We start from the raw sequence: 22,558 nt of genomic DNA, 5'->3' as shown, positions 1-22,558 counted from the left end.
GATCCCAAACTATTAATTTAAGCAGAATGCATCCCTCAGTTATTAATTTTAATTCAATTTGCACCACTTTGGCTAATTATCGTTAACTGTTAACAGTCAACGTTAGCCATGGGTAATAATGAACTAAAATTTTTAAACAACTATAAAGTCTGTGATATATACAGGGGTATTATATAAACACTTATATAAATCCTCTTCTTCTTCCTCCTTCCATTTTTTCTTTCTTCCACCTCTTCATTTTAATGGCTGCCAAGTGTTATTGTGGTGCCTGGTCTGTGCAACAAACCGCATGAACAACAACAAATGTCGGTCGCCGATTTATGGCTTGCGCATAAAAAAATGCAGTTTTCTCAAATGGATTGACCCTCTAATGTGCGATAGAGCTCGTGTAATTATCCCGGGCCTAATACGGAGGATTAATCGGCTTGAAGCGGAGCTTAAAATGTTAGAAAATGGAAAGTTTAAGGCATGTTGTAAACATGTTCTTGATGTAATTTCCTAAAACTAATTGTTGGAGGTTATTCCGTGTAATGAGGACTTAAACTTTCATGTGTGGATCTAAGTCATTTTCTTAGTGTAATCCATATAGAAATTGAGTTGAAATTAGTAGCTTGAAATGGGTTTGTGGGTTATGTCCCACATTGATTAAGTAAAGAGGAATTTTACTTAATGTTTAATTAAAATATTTACTGACTTATTATATGGTTTGATATGAATATTGAATCTGTATAACAGGAATGATTAGTTATGCATTATCTGTTGATGCATTGAACTGAGTATCCGTTGAACAGTGTGCATGATCCGTTGATGTATTGGACTGCTCATCTGTTGATGGATTTATCCGTTGATACACAATGTGGATTATCCGTTGATGGGATGTTGTATCAGGATATAACAAATCCTCATACTAACAGTTACGTATCTGGAAATATTCATTAAATGCAATATAAGTCTGAATATTTATTTTAATTAATGTATTATATTCAGTTACATTTTGGGTTATATATATATATTGAACAAAACGTATGGGTCATACAGACTGTTAACACAGACTTGTGAAAACCCTAGCTACGTTCTCTCTCTTTCTCTCCGGTCATACAGAATGTTAACACAGACTTGTGAAAACCCTAGCTACGTTCACTCTCTTTCTCTCCAACAAACATACAGAATACATCATAGGTATTATGGGTGAACTGAGGCCAGGTCGTTGTTGAGTGCTACGTATCTGTGGATGAAGTACTCTGAACTGTTGTATCCTGAAAGTGATATTGCTGCAACCCAACACAGCGTAAGTGAGGCAATAATCTCTTCAAGAATAGAGCCTAGAGGCCTCAGCTGTTATTGTCTCTTTCATATTTCATAAAGCTTTTGTTAGAGATAAGTGTTCAATTTGATCTTTGTCTATTCAGTTACTAATTTATCTTATTATTTTACCTTCATGATTTTGTTTCGTTATTTGGTATATTGCATGTTCTTGTTAATTGGGATATATATAATTATCCCACTGTTGCGCGTAGTGTAGAATAATACCCGACAAAAAATGTCCAGCAAACAGAAATGATTAGTACTAAAGTTCTTCATGAAAGTGCCCCGATGGATAAATGCAGTGCAATGGATGAAAGAGTTGTTTGGGGGGAGGAGGCAAAAACAAAAAGAGGGACTTTTAGTAAAGCGTTGTTATTGTTGTTGTTCACTTGGTTTTTTATTTTGTTAAGTTACGTATTGTTTGATTGATGTACTGGTAATCTAGTAATTGCATTTGTATGAGTTTTATGAGTTTGAATAAAATTGTAGCAGTATTGAATATAATTGTTGTTGGTTGTGATTTGAATATTGTGGTAGTTGGTGGTTGGAGCGAATCAATTCGTGTGTAAGCAAAAATATGAAAGTAGATAACAAACTGAGGATTACCCATATCTGTCATTTCATTAAATTCTGGAAACTGGAACTTCTGTTCATCACAGCTATATATGACCATTCTTTCATTAGAACTATTGTAGCTGCCCTCTGAACTAGAATATGAGCATCTAGACATAATATTTTTGTATTCAAACTTGGAATCATCGGCTACCTATACCTCATGAACCGGATCACCTAGAATTGGATCACCTTGCTCATCTTCTTCAAGTGGATCATCTTGCTCACCTTGTCTAACTTTTTTATCTTTTTTTTGTATCAGATGTACTTCCAACCTCAGAATTCCGCGTAACTCTCTTCTTTGCCTTAGATTTCTTAGCCTTCACTTGCCTATTTCCTTTATCAGGTATCACTTCTTATTGAGTAGGCTGGCTAGCATCTGGACAACTGTCTTCCTAAATTACTGGGGTATCTTCAGTATTTTTGAATAATCCCTAATAAATGATAAACAGAAAAAAGGCCAAGACATTTACAAGAACAATCTTATCAGAAAATGTTATATTTTAAAAGGTTTATACTAAATTTACCTTCAACAATAAATATCTTCCTCTTCTTCTAGTCCTGTAAAGAGAATTTGGAGGAACTATTTTCTTCTTCTTTGGTAGTATATCTACCTCACTATCACTGGAATCAACATTTGAACTATCCTCTTCAAAACTAAGCTTATCAACATCTTTGGTTTCCTCTCCATTTTCACAGTCCTCAACCATATCCTTCTCTTCATATTCATATTCCTCCATAATATCCTTAATTCTCTCAATTCTGTCATCCTCTTCCAATTTAGTGAATGAGAAATCATACAAATCTCCCCAAAATCAATAACCGAATCAGTGGTGTACAAATCCAAACATCTATCACAGCAAATAAAATCACTTAATGCTTCCACATCTACAGGTGTAACAACTGGAAGCAACACTTTCAGTAATTCACTATTTGGCAAGCAAAACCACACACAAAATTCACCTATGACTAGGCCTAACTCTGTCATCATGGACTCCAGGTCATATAAATTAAAATTCTATTATGAACACATGTCAAAATAACTCATTTCACCACCAATGTAAGTATTTGGACCCTCGTCAAATTCCCCACCATGGTACACTTTAATTGAAAAATACTTCGGAAAAGCTATAAAATTTACATGTACAAACCCCTCAATACACTTACACATCAAACAATTTTAAAATACGACAAACGGAGTACCAAATATTTATTTATTGATTAAAATATCAGTATATTATTAATGGAGACACAAATGGGACCACAAAGCACTTCAACACATTGTATATACATCACATAGGCAACTGCACATAAACAAATACTAACTCATGCATGCAAAATCAAGACAAACTATACTTTAACTATAATCCAGGTCATAGAAGTATACCCTCAGAAGAATAATCAGGTATGTCAGACTTATTCGCCCGTTTTGGTTCTTCGATCACCGAAACTTCTTGACATTTCTTGAACACTTTCACCCAATATTCAGCAGGAACTTCCGCCCAAGTCGTATTATCTCCATCAATTATCCTTAATCGTCCTCGCATGATGTGTCAATTTCATGATCTAGTTTTTAGGGTTACAAATCGTCGCCGGCTTAAAGTTTTAGAAAAAAATGGGGGAAATGAAAAAAATGAAGAAGTGAGGGGACAATTTTTAGAGTCGTATATTTACTTGATTTTATTTTTCTTTTATTTTAATTATATATTAGGTTAAATTACCGATTTAACCCTCTATCTAACTGCTGACTGTTAAATATTAACGACAATTAGTCAAAAGGGTGCACATTGAAATAAAATTAATAGGTGAGGGATGCATTCGACTTAAATTAATAATTTCGGACTAAAGTGCAAAAGTTAATATTTGTAAGGGGTACAAAGTGTGATTTACTCAAAAAAAAATATAAAAAAATATGAATTTGAGAAATTAAAAAGATAAGAAAACGAGAAAGATGTGATCAATTCTCATGATTTTATTGAATAATAATAATAATGAAAATATAACACATGCATAAATATTTATATTTTAGAATAAAATATAATAAGATTAGTTTTTTTATATGTTTTAGTTTACCCATATGTTATAAATTATAATTTTATTATTAATTGCACATTATCAACATATGTATATTAATGTTTCATTCTAAATATCCACTTCAGTTCGGTTATTTCGGTATATTTGGAGGTAAAAACCGAGATCAAACCGAAAAAATCAGTTTTTAAAGTGTCAATCTGTAACCGAACCTAACAATTAGTAAACCGTAAAATTCGGTTTGGTCGGTTGGATTGAGTAGTTTCGGTCGGTTTGGCTAATTTATGCTCATCCCTAGTCGGGATGGTTCAACTAACTATTCATTTAATATTGAAATAACCATACACCCGTAAATTTGACATTTATAATTTCATTTTTCATGGTTTAAATTGAACTCAAAATTAATTTTAGAAAACATGCTCATATATTTTCGCAGGAACGTTTAAAAAAACTCGATTACAAATTTAAATAATCTAAGGATATAATCAACTTAAGCTATAAGAAATGAATCTCAAGGAAATTGTGGGCCCGCAAGAGTTGGCTCAGTTGGTTAAAGAGAGGATAACTATCATCTTGGTCACAGGTTCGAATCCCACACGAGGAGAAATTATGATTATGCCTCCTGAATCAGAGTCTGTCGCTTAAATGCGGTTTACCTTGGTTCACGTGGTTTGCAGGCTATTGCGTGAGCCCGTAGGGTTTACCCAATGCGCACCCAAAGGGTAGCGGCTGCGGGTTACCTACAATAAAAAAAAAGAATCTCAAGGAAATTGTGTATGTGTTTTGGTTTGAAGGAATTTGCCAAATATATTCAATTTTTTCGATCATTTTTACGAAAGTACAAAAAAAGTTGTCTGTAAAGTTACACGTGAGATTGGTGTATCCGTTATAGTTTTGGGAAATTTATCAAAAATAAAAAATATCCAAATTTTCAATAATATTTTACAAAAATATTGACAAAGTTGTATATAAAATTACTCGTTAGATTTAAAGTAGTAGCATTTAAGATTGCAAAATTGCATTTCATGTTATATATGTTGAACCCGAACATGATTATACCCATTAACATTATTCAATCGTATAATAATTTTTGCTATAACTAACAATATCAAATATAACGAATATCAATACTTATACTAGTAACAAATATTTCCTTACGATTGATTACAACAAATATAATCAATACCATACTTATACCAATAACAAAAATTGAAATGAAATAAATGGGAGTCCTAAATTGAGCTCTAGTTTTTTTTTTCAAATTTAAAGCAGATTTTATTAATAACTTGAAAGAGAGTCGATCGGGACAAATCCGTATCTGATTATACAACCAGGTTGAAAACAAATAAAGTTAAATAATAAACCGTTTTGTTTCCGGATTGTTTAATAAACATAATACAAATATTTTGAAAATAAAAAATGAAGGTAATGATTTTCCGGGCAATGGAGTATGAATTTTCCAAGAAAACAGTAATTTCATAATTGACCCTCACATTAATTCTATTGGTAGTGCACTGTTCAATTCTATTGGTAGTCCTGTTTAAAGATTAAGCTCTAGTTTAAATAAACAGTTGCTCTAAAATTTTAAGGTGTTAAAAAAAAGTCGAATAAAATTTTATATTCTTTAATAAAATAAAACGTTACACCATTTTTTAGAAAAAAAAATGTAAATTAATTGATTGGTTGCAATTGAATAAAACAGAAATTATTAAAAAATCCTACACGATATACAAACTATTTAAGTAATACAAATTTGAAAAAAGAAACGAAAACAAAGGCAAAAATAAACAAACCAGCATCTATGCAAAAGAGATGCATAACCAAATTTTACGAAATGAAATGCACAAAACATTCTTATTTTTAGGAGTGAAAGCTAATAAATATCGAAAATGTTAGAGATCACAAATATTTTCTCCAAAAATTTCCCTAAATGCTAATATGTCAAATTTCGAACTTGTAACTTTCCTAATAATAATATGGATCACGCGTGCATACATACGCGTCCCCGAATTAAAAATCACCATGTGTATGCCACATTATTTGATATAAAATTTGAGAAATAAATTTGGGGTATATAACACTACTCAATAAATATACTAATTCTAAAATTATTGTTTTTAGACAAACAATTCAATTTCGTAAAAATATAATATACTTATGGAATTGTAAAGAAGAAACGAAACAGAATCAAACATCTTTTTAAAACACACGTCAAAGTTTACTCCTGACCAGCCCTAATTCAACCGAACTTGATAAAAGAGTATATGAATTATGAAAATACAAACAAATAGCATGAGAAGTAATTTAGCAAAAAAAAAATTGCATGAGAAGTAGCTAAATCATAAATGGCCTGTTGAGATACAAAGAGTTGTAGATAGACAGATGTTAGAGTTAGTTGCTTAAACATAAACCATTAATTCGGTACATGAAACCAAAATGTGAGGGATTATATTTCATTCCCGTTAATTAAGTTGTAATCCGGTGATTCAAACAATACTTCAGTTTGACTTGCTCATATTGTATTATATAATTTTATCTAGGTGATATAACCGCGCTTCGCGCGGTTTGAGAAACTCATTTGTATTCTGATTAAGTAATATTTTGTATTGATAATAAATTTAAAATAATTATAAAATAATAATTTTTTACTTAAAATAAATTTATTTGTCTTCCCAGAATTCCATAAAAATTATTCGCTTAACTCCAAAATCTATCAATTGACTTTGGATTTTTCTTTGTTGAGAAGACAACGGAAGCATTAGATTATCTATAGGTACAAAAGATAAAATTTTAAAATGTTTTAATCTTGACACCAAATATCACAAAAGTTTACCATTGAACAATTTATTGTAATTAGAGACATTTTTTAGTTTTCATGTATCATACACACAATGTAAAAATGTGTGAATAATTTATGCTACATGAAGTACATCAAAAGCAATGGCCACGAACTTTACTATTTTAAGGCCCCAACCTACCTAAATTCAAAATTACCATCTGTGAGCAAATACTCAAAAGTTTATAGTGTGCCGATGCTAAAGTCCAAAGGTACCAGGAGAAATTCACTGATCTTACAGACCAGTTTCTCAAAGAATTGGTGCATAGATAAGAAATAAAATAGGGTGGTAAGCAAATTATAACGGTGTATTCAACATCCTTCTCGGCTAATGGCAAGGGATACAAAGATATATAAAGATAGGAACTGATATTCTCGTATTAACTATTATATGCATGGAAAACAATAATTAATAGATTTAATAACACTTGTTGAACATTCAGGAAATGAGATAAATTAATTTCCTTTACCAACAAACACATTCCTAACACATTAGACCAAAGCATGGATCTGTATAGATTTTGGGTTTCATGCTCCAGCATCCAGGTTTTTTTTGCTATGCAGAGTGCAGCTAGATTTGAAGCAACTTAGAACTTTTCCACAACCTTCAAACATAATTCTCAAGTCGCATATCTCATTTGCTAGACAAAATTGGACATATCGGAAACAACTCTTACTAACTGAGGCAAAAAATAAATATAAACATAAATTAAAAAAATCAGCACAAAACAACTTTTACAAACCGAGGCAAAAAAATACATATAAACATAAAACTAAAAAACTCTACACAAAACAACTCTTACAAATTGAGGCAAAAGATACATATAAACATAATTTAAGTAAACAAACAAAAAATAGCTCTTTCTAACCAAGACAAAATTATATATAAATAAAAATAAAAAAAATCAACACAAAACTACTCTTACTTACAGAGACAAAAATACCAAAAACATAAAAATAAAAATAAAATACAAAGCTCGTAGTCTCATAGTTTATTACAAAGATATAAATCTTACCATTTAATTCGGAAGAACTAAAGTCTTCGAAATTTTTTTGATGATCACTATTTACTTTTCGTTCAAATTTAAGCAACATCTTGATAATGCCTTTGCATAAGTAGAACTGAGCTTATATTCTTATTATTATTCATATATCCTAAGTGATTCAGACTACAGAGATGGCTCTGGTAGGAATGAAAACAATTGTTAATAAGGGTTCACAACTTCACATGAAAGCAAAATTAATTAACATGTGACCTTACTCAGTTCAAAATCATGGCAAAGAAGGCTCGGAAAATATGACATGGCAGCTTAGACCTGACTGAAGTTTTTTAATAGCGTGTGACAGAACATTGTGACTTTTTTTGAAAATTAGGATAGTGCCCTCTGCCAGAAGTTTTTTAGAGAAGGAACCAATCATTTATCCGAACAAAGAGTCCATCAATAATGCGTAGTTAACAATATAAAGTAGAGCATGCCTGCTACTTTGATGAAAGATATAACGATGCTAATCCACAGAGGGGAGAAAAACATAATGAATGTTAAAGATTCATCCCTCGATACATATAAAGATGAGATAACGCCAAAAAATTGAGTGCCTCTTTTAGTAACATGATTGGCTTTGTTTCCGATAACTCAATCCTAGAGAGAACTGCTCCATTATACAGCCGAGTGTCTTCCAACAATTTCTCGTATTGCGATGCAATGTCATCATTTAAAAGGCTTGCCCATCATCTGCCGGTCCTTTAGTTAGTAAACTCTGTAACTGCCTTAACCCTATCATATTTCCTAACCAAACTAAAAGCAAGGGAGGCAAAAAGTTCATACCACAGCCGACTTTTCCCATTACGGTCCAACTAATATATTTTCAAGTTAAAAAAATGAAATTTAGAATAGGACCCTTAGGAGACAAACACTTGGTAAATAGACGACTGTGAAAGACTGGTAGTGCAAATTTATATTTAAAAAATATTTCATGCTATATCAGTCATCCAATTGGTAGCACTCTATGTAAAAGGAAATAAATAAAGATGCATACAATATGAAAACATTGTTGGAAAATCGCAATTAAGATCATGCCAGGTTAAGTTAATTTGTAGCTGGCCTGTCCAAGATAGCTTTCACATTCCCTAATCTGGTTGGGCCCAATTCTCATCTGCTAGCCAAATTCTAAGCGAGCCATTGCATAAAATTGTGTACCTTTAAAATAGAGGAATTTTAAGCAACTCTGAGAACTCATATTTTTTGTTATCTCAATGTATCAAAATAGATTATAAGATCAAACATCAATAATTAACTAAAATGGGCAAACAAATTAAGTGACACTTACCAGCATTGAAAAAAGTGATAATAAAAGATTTCATAAATGTTTTTATTATTCAAAATACTTTTTAGAATCCATATTCTCTTCTTATCTTCTTATGGGACTCCACCAAATACTGTTTAGAATAGAAATCCAATTGCCTAGCTTTACAAAGGGAACTCGTTTTCAAGAACTCCTTTTCACTGTGAACCTTCATCAAACATAAGAGTTGCACTTGAGACAGTGATGAACTAAATTAGACAAAAGGAATATGAACTTACCAGCAACACGAATATGAAGACAACTGAGATGAACTTTTGACGGTAATTGAGAACCATTGATGCACCTTACTCCCTAGAATCATGTGATGTATAATTTGGAATACCCAGAATAGGAGTCCTGGAGGAGTTTAAAAAAAAGGATCAGACACGAGCAAATATGTAACTATATATAAATATAGATATAGATGCATTCTACCAGCTGAAAGCGCAAAATTTGATGTAATTAGACGAAGAAAATAATGTAAAGATTATGAATATGTAAATATGTATATATAATGATTGCTTAACAATCAACATGTGATGGGTCGGGCTAAAGAAGATTGAAGGCTAAACTAAATATAAATAAATGATTGGCTTTTGATATCTCCGGTAATGGACATGCAGCCAAACCGACAGGAAAAGAAACGTACGTGAAATATTGATCAATAAAATGGTGAAGGCTTCAAAAATAAGAAAATAGAATAGACACCCTGATATTGCCACGTAGGACACCCGAGATCCTGCTTTATATAAATATATAGATTATCATTTACCAGGGATGAATTTCTGAATTAAATTTCCATGGGGCATTGACTATAATTTATAAAAATATACTCACGTTTCTCAATCACCGGGGACACTTTCGTGTATTTTTAAAAAATTTAACAATTTAATAATATAAAAATATAAAATTTTATTTTAGAGATACATGTGTCCCTGTGCCCCTTACCACATCCTCTCGGGTTGACTAGCTAAATGTTTTACTTTCATAATTATTTCCTGAAGACCAAAAAGATTTTGTTTTGTTTTTGCTAGTAAACCATTAATGATCTGTCAAAAAATTTGCAATCAGAATCAATTTAATTTAGATGAGCATTAATGTAGCACCGTAGTCCCATATCTATAAGATATGGTATACATTTGAGAAATCTTAAAATAAGTAATTTATAATTTAAAATGAATAAGTGAATTATAAGTGATAAGTAGAAGAATACTTATAAGTTAAATAAATATTTGGATAATTTTACTTATAAATCAGATTTTTTTTCTTAAATGTACTAAAATAAATAATTATTAAATATAATTATCTTAATTCTTTAATTTAAAGTTAGATTAATATTTAAAAATATATATTTTAAAAATGAGATTAATAAATAAGTTAAAAATCAAAATAAGTTGAAAAAAATACGTCGTTACTAACATTCAACTTATCAGCTTATAAGTTAAAAATTCAACTTATAAGTTTGGTCGACAAACACTCGTAGATAAGCTGTTACATACTATAATTCATAAGTGGCTTATAAGTTGGCTGCCAAACAGGCCCATGATATTTTTGTCCAGTTTATAAGTCACAGTACTACTGTAATGTATCAATAAATTATGATTTTTTGGGTGCATGTGATGACGCGATAGGCGAGTCCTTATCCAAGTTGGTTGCACTCGGGACTATGGGATTCGACATATTTTAGATTCGGAATCGGGACTTGACCCGATTTTGAAAAAGGCTCGAGATTTGACCTGGATTGTCACATAAGAGCCGCCTTTCAAAAATTTGATGCGTCAAGTTAACAGAGATGGGGACTTGAAGACCGGTGGTATTATCCCGCAATACACAGAAATTTTATCCCGCAATACACAGAAATTCGGAGGCGGGGACACAAAGCCAACCAACATAATCCCACAATGGCTATAGAGGTATGAGCTTGATCCTATGGGATATCCATTGTGACTTGATGTCAGGAATTTAAGTGACAGAGTTTATAACACTCCGTCCCATATTGATAAGATATGAGAGTTTTGTTCGTTTTATAAGACAGAGTATTACTACTGTATACATTAATAAATTTTATGATTTTTTAGGTATCTACGGTGTACTAGTCGCTACTCAAATTAGTTGCACTCGAGGTAATGAGTTTCAGTTTATTTGAGACTCAGAATTGAGAAAAGCAAACGGTCCAAAACATGTAAATACAACCAGGTAAACAAAAGGCCACAAAACACGCCTCCAAAAGTTGATTTTATTATGTCTCCCGTCCCTCTCAGTCCCTGTAGATAGCAATCATCATCTACATTTCATACTCTTCCTTTCTCTCCACTTTCGCAGCCGCCGTCAACGTCAAATTTAACAAGCCAAAAGTATTTTAATTCCCCACCTTCTCGAAACTTCGTATTTACCATTTTTCAACCTATTCGTATTTCCGTTTTTACATTTACCACCTTCACGCGGTTGCTCTCAACATATTATTTCCCTCCCGCTTTTACATTTCACACGACCTTCCCAATGTATTAAAAATGTCAAATAGCACTTAAATTATTTAACTACTAGTTACTTCCTCCGTCGCAGAATATTTTTTTTTTTTACTTTTATACATATTTTAAGTTAAATAATAAAATACTCCCTTCATCCCTAAAAACGTTTTCTATTTGTGTTGGACACGTTTGTCAATGCATAATTTTGATTGTTAATTTCATATTAGTATTAAATATAAAAATTTCATTGTATTAAGGTACTCATAAATACGAATCCAATAAAATTACTCATGATTATATTTGGTCTTATAGATTAGACGTAAATTAGTAGTCAATCGCTTAACATGAACAGTACGAAAAGTCAAAATGGGAAGTATATTATGGGACGGAGGGAGTAGTTTTATAAAATATTTTTTATTTTTTTAATAAAAATTTACATATTAAATTTTAATTAAAAAAAGAAATTTTAGAAAAAAGAATGTGAAACTATGACTTTTATACACCTTAAAGTACATGTAAAAGTTAAAGTGACTTGTATTTTGGTACTGAGAAAGTATAATCTTGCAAACATATTTTATCTATTTTCTCTATTTTAAGACCCTAGTTTAGTAAAATTAAAATAAAATTAAATATTTTGGATAATCCACAAATCCGTTGATACGAACGAGTATTCAGAAATCGGAGATCAACCAATTCAGATTTAAATGATTCAACGTCCGAGTATTCGAATGCCAAAGGTGGGTAACTGAAAATTCGAACGCCGAAGACGATTAATCGAAAAAACGGCCGATTAATTATATTTTGAAATTTAAAGATACAATCGAATAGAATTGATTTTCGAACATTATAACCTTGTCAAAAACAAGATTTATTTTTTATCATTCCATATTTTAAATCTAACATTTACTCGAAAGTGTATTTAAAATGTATAATACTTATTAAATTAAAAATTAGTATTAAGAAATGACTTGAAGAATGGATCTATTCAAATATAGACACACAAGCCCCATACAAATTAGGCAAGAAAATCTAAGTCCCAAATATATTTTCAACATTACCAAAAACAAAATCCAAGTATATTATTTACTTAACTACAAAGCAACAAAACACACAAAACATAAATACAAAACATAAACTCCAAACACACAAAACCACCTTAGCCCATAAATTTAGAAACCTCAACTCTGTTCTTTTTTCTCTCCTGTCTTTACAACTCGGAAGCAACCAACTCAGTGAGTTAAGATGGGCCAAGAATCGTTCATTTACAGCTTTGTAGCACGAGGTACCATGATTCTAGCTGAGTTCACCGAGTTCACTGGCAACTTTCCAGCAATTGCAACTCAGTGTCTTCAGAAATTGCCTTCTACAAATAATAAATTTACTTACAATTGTGATCATCATACTTTTAACTTCCTTGTTGAAGATGGTTATGGTAATTTTCTTACTTTTCTTTATTTATGTTTGTTTTCTTGATAATTATGGTAAATTTTGAAAGGATCTTGGATTTTGGGGGGTAAAGTTTGAATCTTTATTTGAATTTCGTGATTTGTGGTGATAAATTTTTAATCTTTATTTGAATTTAGTGATTTGTGGTGATAGAGTTTGAATCTTTTATTTGAGTTTTGTGATTTGTGGTGATAAAGTTTGAATCTTTATTTGAGTTTAGTGATTTTTGGTGGTAAAGTTTGAATCTTTATGCGAATTTAGTGATTTTTGGTGGTAAAGTTTGATTTTTTTTTTGAATTTAGTGTTTGTTGTAATAAAGTTTGGATCTTTATGCAATTTTTTGGGAAAGATTGGATTTTGAACTGTGGGTTGATGATGTGGTTGGTTTTAAGATTTTTATGCAAGATGGTGTTGGGGTTTTGTTTAATTTTGTTTGATGGTTTGTTGTGGAGAAAAAACTCAGTTTGGGTAGTTGGCTGAATTGAGTTTTGTTAGGGTGTTTTTTTTCGTGATTTGGATTGTTTCGTAAACGTGTTGATTTTAGTTGGTTTTCAAACCTACTAGAATTTGATACAATGTATGAAATTTTAATAAACATGTTATTTTGGATCATATCCGGTTAAGAGTTGTGTTGCGTCATTTTCGGGTTTATTCTCTGTAAAATTGAGCAGGGTTCTGCTCATGTCAGACATTATTACCTCTAATTTTGTGTGAATTCGAAGATTTAAGTTTGGTTTATATTGCAGTATTTGCTAAAACTAGCAGTCTGAGGAAGCAATATGAGATTTTAGCAACTTATTCTATTTTGTTGTCTTGTTGGTAAATGACCTTTTTTTTGGCGTTGGCCTACTTAAGATAAGATTAGGTGGCCCATTGAGAGAAAGTTGGTTTTTTCAATCTACCTATATTAGGTTGGTTGTGATTGGGATATAGACGGCCATCTAGTTTGTGATTTTTTTTCAACCTGTGCTATTGGCAGATTAGAAAATACTATTTATTAGCTAGAAACTATGATAAGGATTCCGAGTTCAAGGTCATGTTTGATGCGATGATTAAGTGTCTACTCGTTATCTAGTAGGTCAAACGTCATGAAGAAAACTGTAGGTATTTATAAAGGTGAGACTATGTACATCTGGATTTCACACACTATGCAGACGTGGGAGCCTTGTGCATTGGCCATTGAATAAGGCCGCATAAGGTTTTCCAGTGCTGATCAGAGCAGTTGATTAAGTCTGTTATTTTCCAATAAATGGCTATAGGAATCCGAAAAATAAGAATTAATGCGACTGTGGAGTAGGTCAATTTGAGCGAACACGTGAACTTTCTTGTCTTGTATGATTGATTGTCTTGATTTTTATTATTTTTAATGTTTCTTAGATTGATCCTTCAGTGTTTGTTCCTAAACAAATGCCTTTAGGATTCTTTTTTTGTTCTTGAGACTTTGAAATGATGAGCTGCTGCCTATTGTTTTTAAATAAAAATATGCGCCCTTCCGAAATACATGTGTTATTAGCGGTTTAGTACTATTTTAGAGTAGTCATGAAGACATCAATTTGGGGAGCATGCATGTTGCTTTGGCCCGTATTGCAAAGTTTCATATCGACCATGGATATCTTTAATATTTTTTGACAGTATGATGCACAACACCAGAGTTGTTAAAGAATTGAAGAATAAAACAGAACTATGTGCTGGAGGTGATATTATGCATGTAAATTAGTTTAAACCTCAAAAAGGTCTGCATATCAAAACAATGCAATTTATACCTTGGTTCCCTTCAGCCGCTTATTTATCTGTCAAAGAAAAAGGAGTTAATAGTTCTAAGTTTGTCAAATATTATTTCAATCCTTTAATATGATGCTTCTTGCAAGTTACAGCTTACTGTGTTGTTGCCAAAGACACAATTGGGAAACAGATTTCTATTGCATTTTTAGAACGAGTGGCAGCAGATTTTAAAAAAAGATATGGTGGTGGAAAAGCAGGAACTGCTGTTGCCAAAAGTCTCAATAAAGAGTTCGGGTATGACATCCACGAAGTTCTAATTTATATATTATTCATTTAATTGGATTTACTCTGCACAGTTATTTTAATAATAATACGTGTGGTGTGTTTTAATATACAGACCGCTCATGAAACAACACATGCAGTATATAATTGATCATGCAGACGAGATTGACAAGCTGATAAAAGTGAAGGCTCAAGTTTCTGAAGTTAAAAGTATTATGTTGGAAAATATTGACAAGGTATGGTTACACTGGTACGGGGTCAGCTTTATTTGGATATCTTCAAATCTTATATAATTTTATCCCATATTCGCTGATTGTGTATCCTATCTCTCTTTTTCCTTACCATCTACACTATGTAACATTTTCTTGCTAACCAAACAGTACTCTAAGTCTAAGATTGAGTAACCTTTAGAATTCCCATTCTGCATTTAAACTCTGTAATAGTTATTGCTCAAGCCTTAGGTATCCGCCTATTTCGTAAAGTGTGGTGTTACGTGTCCTCAGAATGATGCAATCACACTTGTTTTTCACACAACTGACTTTTCAACTATGTTGTGGCCCCTGTGCGTAACAATTGAAGTGTCGTAAGAGAGACTGCAACAGTGCAAGCCCCTCCTTTACATGGCTGTTAGGATTCCTACTAGGCCTATGTGCAACAACTACAACAATGGTCAATGGTTGCATCAGACCTTGAAGTTGCAATAAGTTGGTTGTTCATTTCTCCATTGTACAGTATTGTCCTAGAATAACAACAACCATGTACCGATATCCTAAATCATAAGTGTATGGAGTTCTGTTCTGGCCAGTTTGTTCCTATTTGTCGATTTTATCAAACTGGAAATATCCTTTTCGTACGAGTTCCAGCCACAGAGAACGTAGCTCCTTATTTGTGATTGAATATACCATCACGTATATGTAATTATTATTGTTTTAATACATAGGAATGTATTATGTCCTAAATAGATGACTATGAATTCCTAATTGCTAATTTCTGGTTAGGAATTACCGTAGCCCGTACTTGCTAATTTCTGGTTACTGAAACTCCATGCTGTACTCACTTAGTGCTCTAATTGCAGACCATTGAAAGAGGAGAAAACCTGACCATCCTTAATGACAAGGCAGAAACCTTACGTGATTCGGTACGTTGTTTCATATCCACCTTGTAGTATTCATTTGCATCCTGAAATTCAGAGCCATAAGACATGCTCTTAATGTAACAGGCGCAAGAATTCAAGACAAGAGGGACCCAGATCCGAAGGAAGATGTGGTATCAAAATATGAAGATAAAGTTGGTTGTTTTTGGTATACTACTGCTTCTGGTTTTGATAATCTGGCTTTCTGTTTGCCATGGTTTTAATTGCTCGGACTAGCATATCATATTTATCAGTCAGCATGGGTGCATTCTACGTGTTAATTATAAATGAGGACCATTTTTTCCTTCGTTTTTCTTGCTTTTTTTTTGTAGCTAAAAGTTGTCGGTGTTGTGACTAGTAAAACTTGTATGAACATTCTTTTAAGTCTTGTATAAACATTTTGTCATTCATAAAGTTATATAGTGTAGAAAAGCTCCCTATAGAGTTGTGGTGGATCAAATTATCAGCTGGTTTTCTGATCAATTATTTTATGGTGCTCCCAAGATGACATATTTGCGTAAAGTAAGGGTTCATATTTTTTTTTTGCGAGGGGTTCATATCTTATTCTATCGTAAATTATGAACTTTCTCTATATTTATCAAAAAAGAAAATTTTAAATTTTATTACTTTTGTTTAAATAGAGTCTAGTATTAAGAAATTTCATTGATGGGGAAGTAGCTCAATGGTAGAGCGATTCTAATGCTGAGAAGATGCTCGAGGTTCGATTCCTTGCTTCTCCATGAGTTTTTGTTTTTTCGTATTTTTATTATAAAAGAAGTTTTCTCTTCTGGTTTCCTGATCTTTTTTTATGGTACTCCCAAATGGACACTATTAGTAAAAAAATGTTCATATCTTAATTTATCGTAAATCATAATTTTTCTATACTTTATTACTTATATGTGTTAAGTCGAGTAAAGTATTAATAATTTTCATCAACGGGGAAGTAGCTCAATGGTAGAGTGATTCTAATGCTGAGAAGATGTTCGAGGTTCGATTCCTTGCTTCTCCATGAGTTTTTGTTTTTTCATATTTTTATTATTAAAGAAGTTTTCTCTTCTAGTTTCCTGATCTTTTTTATGGTACTCCCAAATGGACAGTATTAGTAAAAAAGTGTTCATATCTTAATTTATCGTAAATCATAATTTTTCTATATTTTATTACTTATATGTGTTAACTCGAGTCAAGTGTTCATATCTTAATCTATCGTATATTATAAGCTTTCTCTTTATTTATTAAAAAGAAAATGTTAAATCTTATTACTTGTATGTTTAAATCGAGTCTAGTATTAATAAATTGCATTGAGGGGGAAGTAACTCAATCGTAGAGTGATTCTAATGCTGAGAAGATGTTCGAGGTTCGATTCCTTGCTTCTCCATAAGTTTTTGTTTTTTCGTATTTTTATTATTAAAGAAGTTTTCTCTTCTGGTTTCCTGATCTTTTTTTTATGGTACTCCCAAATGGACAGTTAGTAAAAAAGTGTTCATATCTTAATTTATTGTAAATCATAATTTTTGTATATTTTAGTACTTATATGTGTTAAATCGAGTCAAGTATTAATAATTTTCATCAATGGGGAAGTAGCGCAATGGTAGAGCGATTCTAATTCTGAGAAGATGTTCGAGGTTTGATTCCTTGCTTCTCCGCATATTTCTTTTAGTATTTTCATTATTAAAGAAGTTTTCTCTTCGGGGGCATATAAAAAGAAACTTTCTCTTTTTCACTTTTTCACTGTAAGTGTAAGTCAGTTTTAACAAGTTTGTATTTCATTACATTACTCTAGCAACCCTACCAGCAACAGAATAAATGATTTTAGAATACAGATAAAACATAGTTTTATGGCAGAGGAGTTTGGACAAGACCTGTTGAAATGGATTGCTAACATAGGTGTTTGTGTGTGTATGCCATTACTCTAAGAAGGAATGGTAAAATCCGACACGATTTCAAGTTCCATGCAAAATCGGTTAGAAAAAATAGAAAAGAAATTCTTAGCAGAGAAATGCTAGACTCCCAAAAACCGTCACCGAAACGGTTCCCGCATGATGAGTTGTCATCATATTATTGATGTTCACTTATAATAAAATGGGCTCCTCGTGTATAAATATGAATCTCACGAATAAGTGCCATTTTGAGAACATTTTTACTAAATATTTTGGGTACGTAGCACTGCTCTTATTAGCCATCTGAAATACACTTTACAAAATCTATCACAAATCCAAATCAAAATCTATCATATACTACCAATCCAGAACATATAATCGAATTTCAAATATGTGAATCAAGTATGAAACGAAATGAATCAATACACACACAAATATACTTAACTCAGAGGATTGTTCATTCATGTCTCAGATTCAAGCCAGAGCACAATAACAGGACTTCTTACATTGTCAATGATAACTCTCAGTGGCGGGGCCGCTCCTTCGACATCGTGTCTGGATCCTTCACCGCTGTGGAGGTGTAGCTGTGGTGGGGCTCCTACAAAACAACATCGGAAGGGGGGTTCGAGTCTCGCGGCACCTCCGGCGTGAGAGTAAGAACTCGCTTTTGGGGAAGTTGAAGATATATATGGATGTAAGGTGGTTGTGTGTGTATATGAGTGTGGGAGAGTGATTAACCCCAAAACCTCACCTTAAATAGCCCAATGGTAGGGTTTTGGGGTTGGTACCTTTAGATCATAGTCATTGGTTATGGGAGCGGAGGACACCTGTCTGGAGTGGATGCTTTACACGTGTCAGTGTGGGACTGGCTGAGGAATGTTCTGAGGATCCTTTGACACGTGTCCTGATTATTCCCATGATTGATGTGTGACAGTTGTCCCCGTCATGTGCTTGGGCCAGTGTCTCACGTGATGGGATTTACCAAGGTGGGGCTTGCGGGACCGAGCTGGTCAGGACTGGTAGTGTGCGGGACTAGTCCTTCCAGGAGCTGCGTGGAGTTAGGAGTCTAGGAGTAGTCCTTCCAGGAGCTATATGGAGTTAGGTGCCTAGGAGTAGTCCTTCCAGGAACTATATAAAGTTAAAAGTCTAGGAGTAGTCCTTCCAGGAGCTATATGTACTATCATGTGCCCCCCACTCCCTTATGCAGATTTTCTGGATGGGGGAGTAAATTTGGGTTTGTTTGTAGAATATGAGTTTTTGATTGTTTTGTTTAGAAGGAGTTGAGTTTTTCTTGCCCCCCAGTTCGGATTGCGCTGAGTTCGGCGAATCCGGACTAAGGTGGTTGTCATTGGAAGGAGTTGAGATTTTCTTGCCCCCCAGTCCGGAGTGCGCTGAGTTCGGCGAATCAGGACTAAGGTGGTTGTCTTTGGAAGGAGTTAAGTTTTTCCTGCCCCCCCGGTCCGAATTACGCTGTGTTCGGCAAATCCGGACTAAGGTGGTTGTCTTTGGAAGGAGTTGAGCTTTTTTTGCCCCCCAGTCCGGAGTGCTGAGTGCGAAGGAGTCCGGACTTGGAAGTTGAAACGGTTTTGGGGATTTCCCCCCCAATTATTTGAATTATTACAGCTGTAAGAATGTGGTGAGACGTGCCTCATCATTACTTGTATTAGTTACAGTTTTGATGGACGATCTAGATTCTGCCACGTGGCGGAAGTTCGACCCCTCCTTCTAGCGCCAAATGATAACTCCTGGTGGCGGGGCCGCTCCTTCGACGCCGTGCCTGGATCTTTCACCGCTGTGAAGGTGTAGCTGTGGTGGGAGCTCCTACAAAACAACACCGGAAGGGGGGTTCGATAACCGCGGCGCCTCCGGCGTGAGAGTAAGAACTCGCTTTTGGAGAAGATGAAGATATGTATGGATGTAAGGTGGCTGTGTGTGTATATGAGTGTAAGAGAGTGATTAACCCCAAAATCTCACCTTCTTGGGCTATTTATTGCCCAAGGGTAGGGTTTTGGGGTTGGTACCTTTAGATCATAGCCATTGATTCTGGGAGCAGAGGACACCTGACTGGAGTGGATGTTTTACACGTGTCAGTGTGGGACTGGCTGAGAAATGTTCTGAGGATCCTCTGACACGTGCCCTGATTATTCCCATGATTGATGTGTGACAGTTGTCCCCGTCATGTGCTTGGGCCAGTGTCTCACGTGGTGGGATTTACCAAGGTTGGGCTTGCGGGACCGAGCTAGTCATGACTGGTAGTGTGCGGACTAGTCCTTCGAGGAGCTGCGTGGAATTAGGAGTCTAGGAGGAGTGTTTCCAGGAGATATATGGAGTTAGGTGTCTAGGAGTAATCTTTTCAAGAGCTATATAGAGTTAAAAGACCAGGAGTAGTCCCAGAGCTATATGTACTATCAGTCAACATATAAAAACAGCAACAATTCATAAAGAAACTCGTTATTTTTTAAAAATCAAGATCACCACCAGCATCTTCATATCCTTCTTCATAGCCAGCACTATAGTCCCCAGCATCCGAAATCATGTCCCCTATCATCATCCCACCCAATGCACCTCCCAGCAATCCCATACCCAATCCCATACCACCGAGCTTATTCTTCTTATGAGCTTATTCCTAAATAGATGACTATGAATCTCCTATGCTGCTGAGCACTGCACTCATATTAAAATGCCATAGCCAGTACTTGCTAATTTCTATTTACACAAACTTCATCTTGTACTCACTTAGTGCTCTAATTGCAGACCATTGAAAGAGGAGAAAACCTGACCATCCTTAATGACAAGGCAGAAACCTTACGTGATTCGGTACGTTGTTTCATATCCACCTTGTAGTATTCATTTGCATCCTGAAATTCAGAGCCATAAGACATGCTCTTAATGTAACAGGCGCAAGAATTCAAGACAAGAGGGACCCAGATCCGAAGGAAGATGTGGTATCAAAATATGAAGATAAAGTTGGTTGTTTTTGGTATACTACTGCTTCTGGTTTTGATAATCTGGCTTTCTGTTTGCCATGGTTTTAATTGCTCGGACTAGCATATCATATTTATCAGTCAGCATGGGTGCATTCTACGTGTTAATTATAAATGAGGACCATTTTTTCCTTCGTTTTTCTTGCTTTTTTTTTGGTAGCTAAAAGTTGTCGGTGTTGTGACTAGTAAAACTTGTATGAACATTCTTTTAAGTCTTGTATAAAATTATCAGCTGGTTTTCTGATCAATTATTTTATGGTGCTCCCAAGATGACATATTTGCGTAAAGTAAGGGTTCATTTTTTTTTTGCGTCGGGTTCATATCTTATTCTATCGTAAATTATGAACTTTCTCTATATTTATCAAAAAGAAAATTTTAAATTTTATTACTTTTGTTTAAATAGAGTCTAGTATTAAGAAGTTTCATTGATGGGGAAGTAGCTCAATGGTAGAGCGATTCTAATGCTGAGAAGATGTTTGAAGTTCGATTCCTTACTTCTCTATGAGTTTTTGTTTTTTCGTATTTTTATTATAAAAGAACTTTTCTCTTCTGGTTTCCTGATCTTTTTTTATGGTACTCCCAAATGGACAGTATTAGTAAAAAAGTGTTCATATCTTAATTTATCGTAAATCATAATTTTTCTATATTTTATTACTTATATGTGTTAAGTCGAGTAAAGTATTAATAATTTTCATCAACGGGGAAGTAGCTCAATGGTAGAGCGATTCTAATGCTGAGAAGATGTTTGAGGTTCGATTCCTTGCTTCTCCATGAGTTTTTGTTTTTTCATATTTTCATTATTAAAGAAGTTTTATCTTCTAGTTTCCTGATCTTTTTTATGGTACTCCCAAATGGACAGTATTAGTAAAAAAGTGTTCATATCTTAATTTATCGTAAAACATAATTTTTCTATATTTTATTACTTATATGTGTTAACTCGAGTCAAGTGTTCATATCTTAATCTATCGTAAATTATAAGCTTTCTCTTTATTTATTAAAAAGAAAATGTTAAATCTTATTACTTGTGTGTTTAAATCGAGTCTAGTATTAATAAATTGCATTGATGGGGAAGTAGCTCAATGGTAGAGTGATTTTAATGCTGAGAAGATGTTCGAGGTTCGATTCCTAGCTTCTGCATAAGTTTTTGTTTTTTCGTATTTTTATTATTAAAGAGGTTTTCTCTTCTGGTTTCCTGATCTTTTTTTTATGGTACTCCCAAATGGTCAGTTAGTAAAAAAGTGTTTATATCTTAATTTATTGTAAATCATAATTTTTCTATATTTTAGTACTTATATGTGTTAAATCGAGTCAAGTATTAATAATTTTCATCAATGGGGAAGTAGCGCAATGGTAGAGCGATTCTAATGCTGAGAAGATGTTCGAGGTTCGATTACTTGCTTCTCCGCATATTTCTTTTAGTATTTTCATTATTAAAGAAGTTTTCTCTTCGGAGGCATATAAAAAGAAACTCTCTTTTTCACTTTTTCACTTTTTCACTTTTTCACTATAACTGTAAGTCA

The 22,558-nt window shown here is 33.4% G+C and overlaps 1 protein-coding gene and 2 long non-coding RNA genes across 3 annotated transcripts; 2 read left to right on the top strand and 1 right to left on the bottom strand.

Moving 5' to 3' along the window:
- Positions 1 to 8,286: 8,286 nt before the first annotated feature.
- On the bottom strand, positions 8,287 to 9,691 carry LOC141724116 (uncharacterized). The gene is made up of 3 exons (XR_012576503.1): positions 9,563 to 9,691; positions 9,367 to 9,484; positions 8,287 to 8,982 (listed from the first exon to the last, which is right to left on the bottom strand). It is a non-coding gene; the product is annotated as an uncharacterized LOC141724116 (long non-coding RNA).
- A 3,016-nt stretch (positions 9,692 to 12,707) lies between these two features.
- On the top strand, positions 12,708 to 16,637 carry LOC141677789 (vesicle-associated membrane protein 724). The gene is made up of 5 exons (XM_074483859.1): positions 12,708 to 13,027; positions 14,916 to 15,057; positions 15,161 to 15,281; positions 16,121 to 16,183; positions 16,265 to 16,637. Exons 1-5 carry the CDS (start codon positions 12,838 to 12,840, stop codon positions 16,412 to 16,414), a joined length of 666 nt encoding a protein of 221 aa, XP_074339960.1. The 5' UTR covers positions 12,708 to 12,837; the 3' UTR covers positions 16,415 to 16,637.
- A 2,973-nt stretch (positions 16,638 to 19,610) lies between these two features.
- Positions 19,611 to 21,094, top strand: LOC141677797 (uncharacterized). Its single transcript, XR_012557533.1, has 2 exons — positions 19,611 to 20,871; positions 20,953 to 21,094. It is a non-coding gene; the product is annotated as an uncharacterized LOC141677797 (long non-coding RNA).
- The last annotated feature ends 1,464 nt before the right edge of the window (positions 21,095 to 22,558 follow it).

The sequence above is a fragment of the Apium graveolens genome, chromosome 1 (genome assembly GCF_009905375.1).
Source record: "Apium graveolens cultivar Ventura chromosome 1, ASM990537v1, whole genome shotgun sequence".
Taxonomy (NCBI): Eukaryota; Viridiplantae; Streptophyta; class Magnoliopsida; order Apiales; family Apiaceae; genus Apium; species Apium graveolens.
Note: the sequence above shows the minus strand (reverse complement) of the source record. Positions and strands in the feature narration are given on the sequence as shown.

Coding starts and splice junctions, on each gene's coding strand:
- LOC141677789 (XM_074483859.1), top strand. CDS start 12,838: ATGGGCCAAGAATCGTTCATTTACAGCTTTGTAGCACGAGGTACCATG. Junction 13,028..14,915: donor CCTTGTTGAAGATGGTTATG/GTAATTTTCTTA, acceptor TGCAAGTTACAG/CTTACTGTGTTGTTGCCAAA. Junction 15,058..15,160: donor AGTCTCAATAAAGAGTTCGG/GTATGACATCCA, acceptor TTTAATATACAG/ACCGCTCATGAAACAACACA.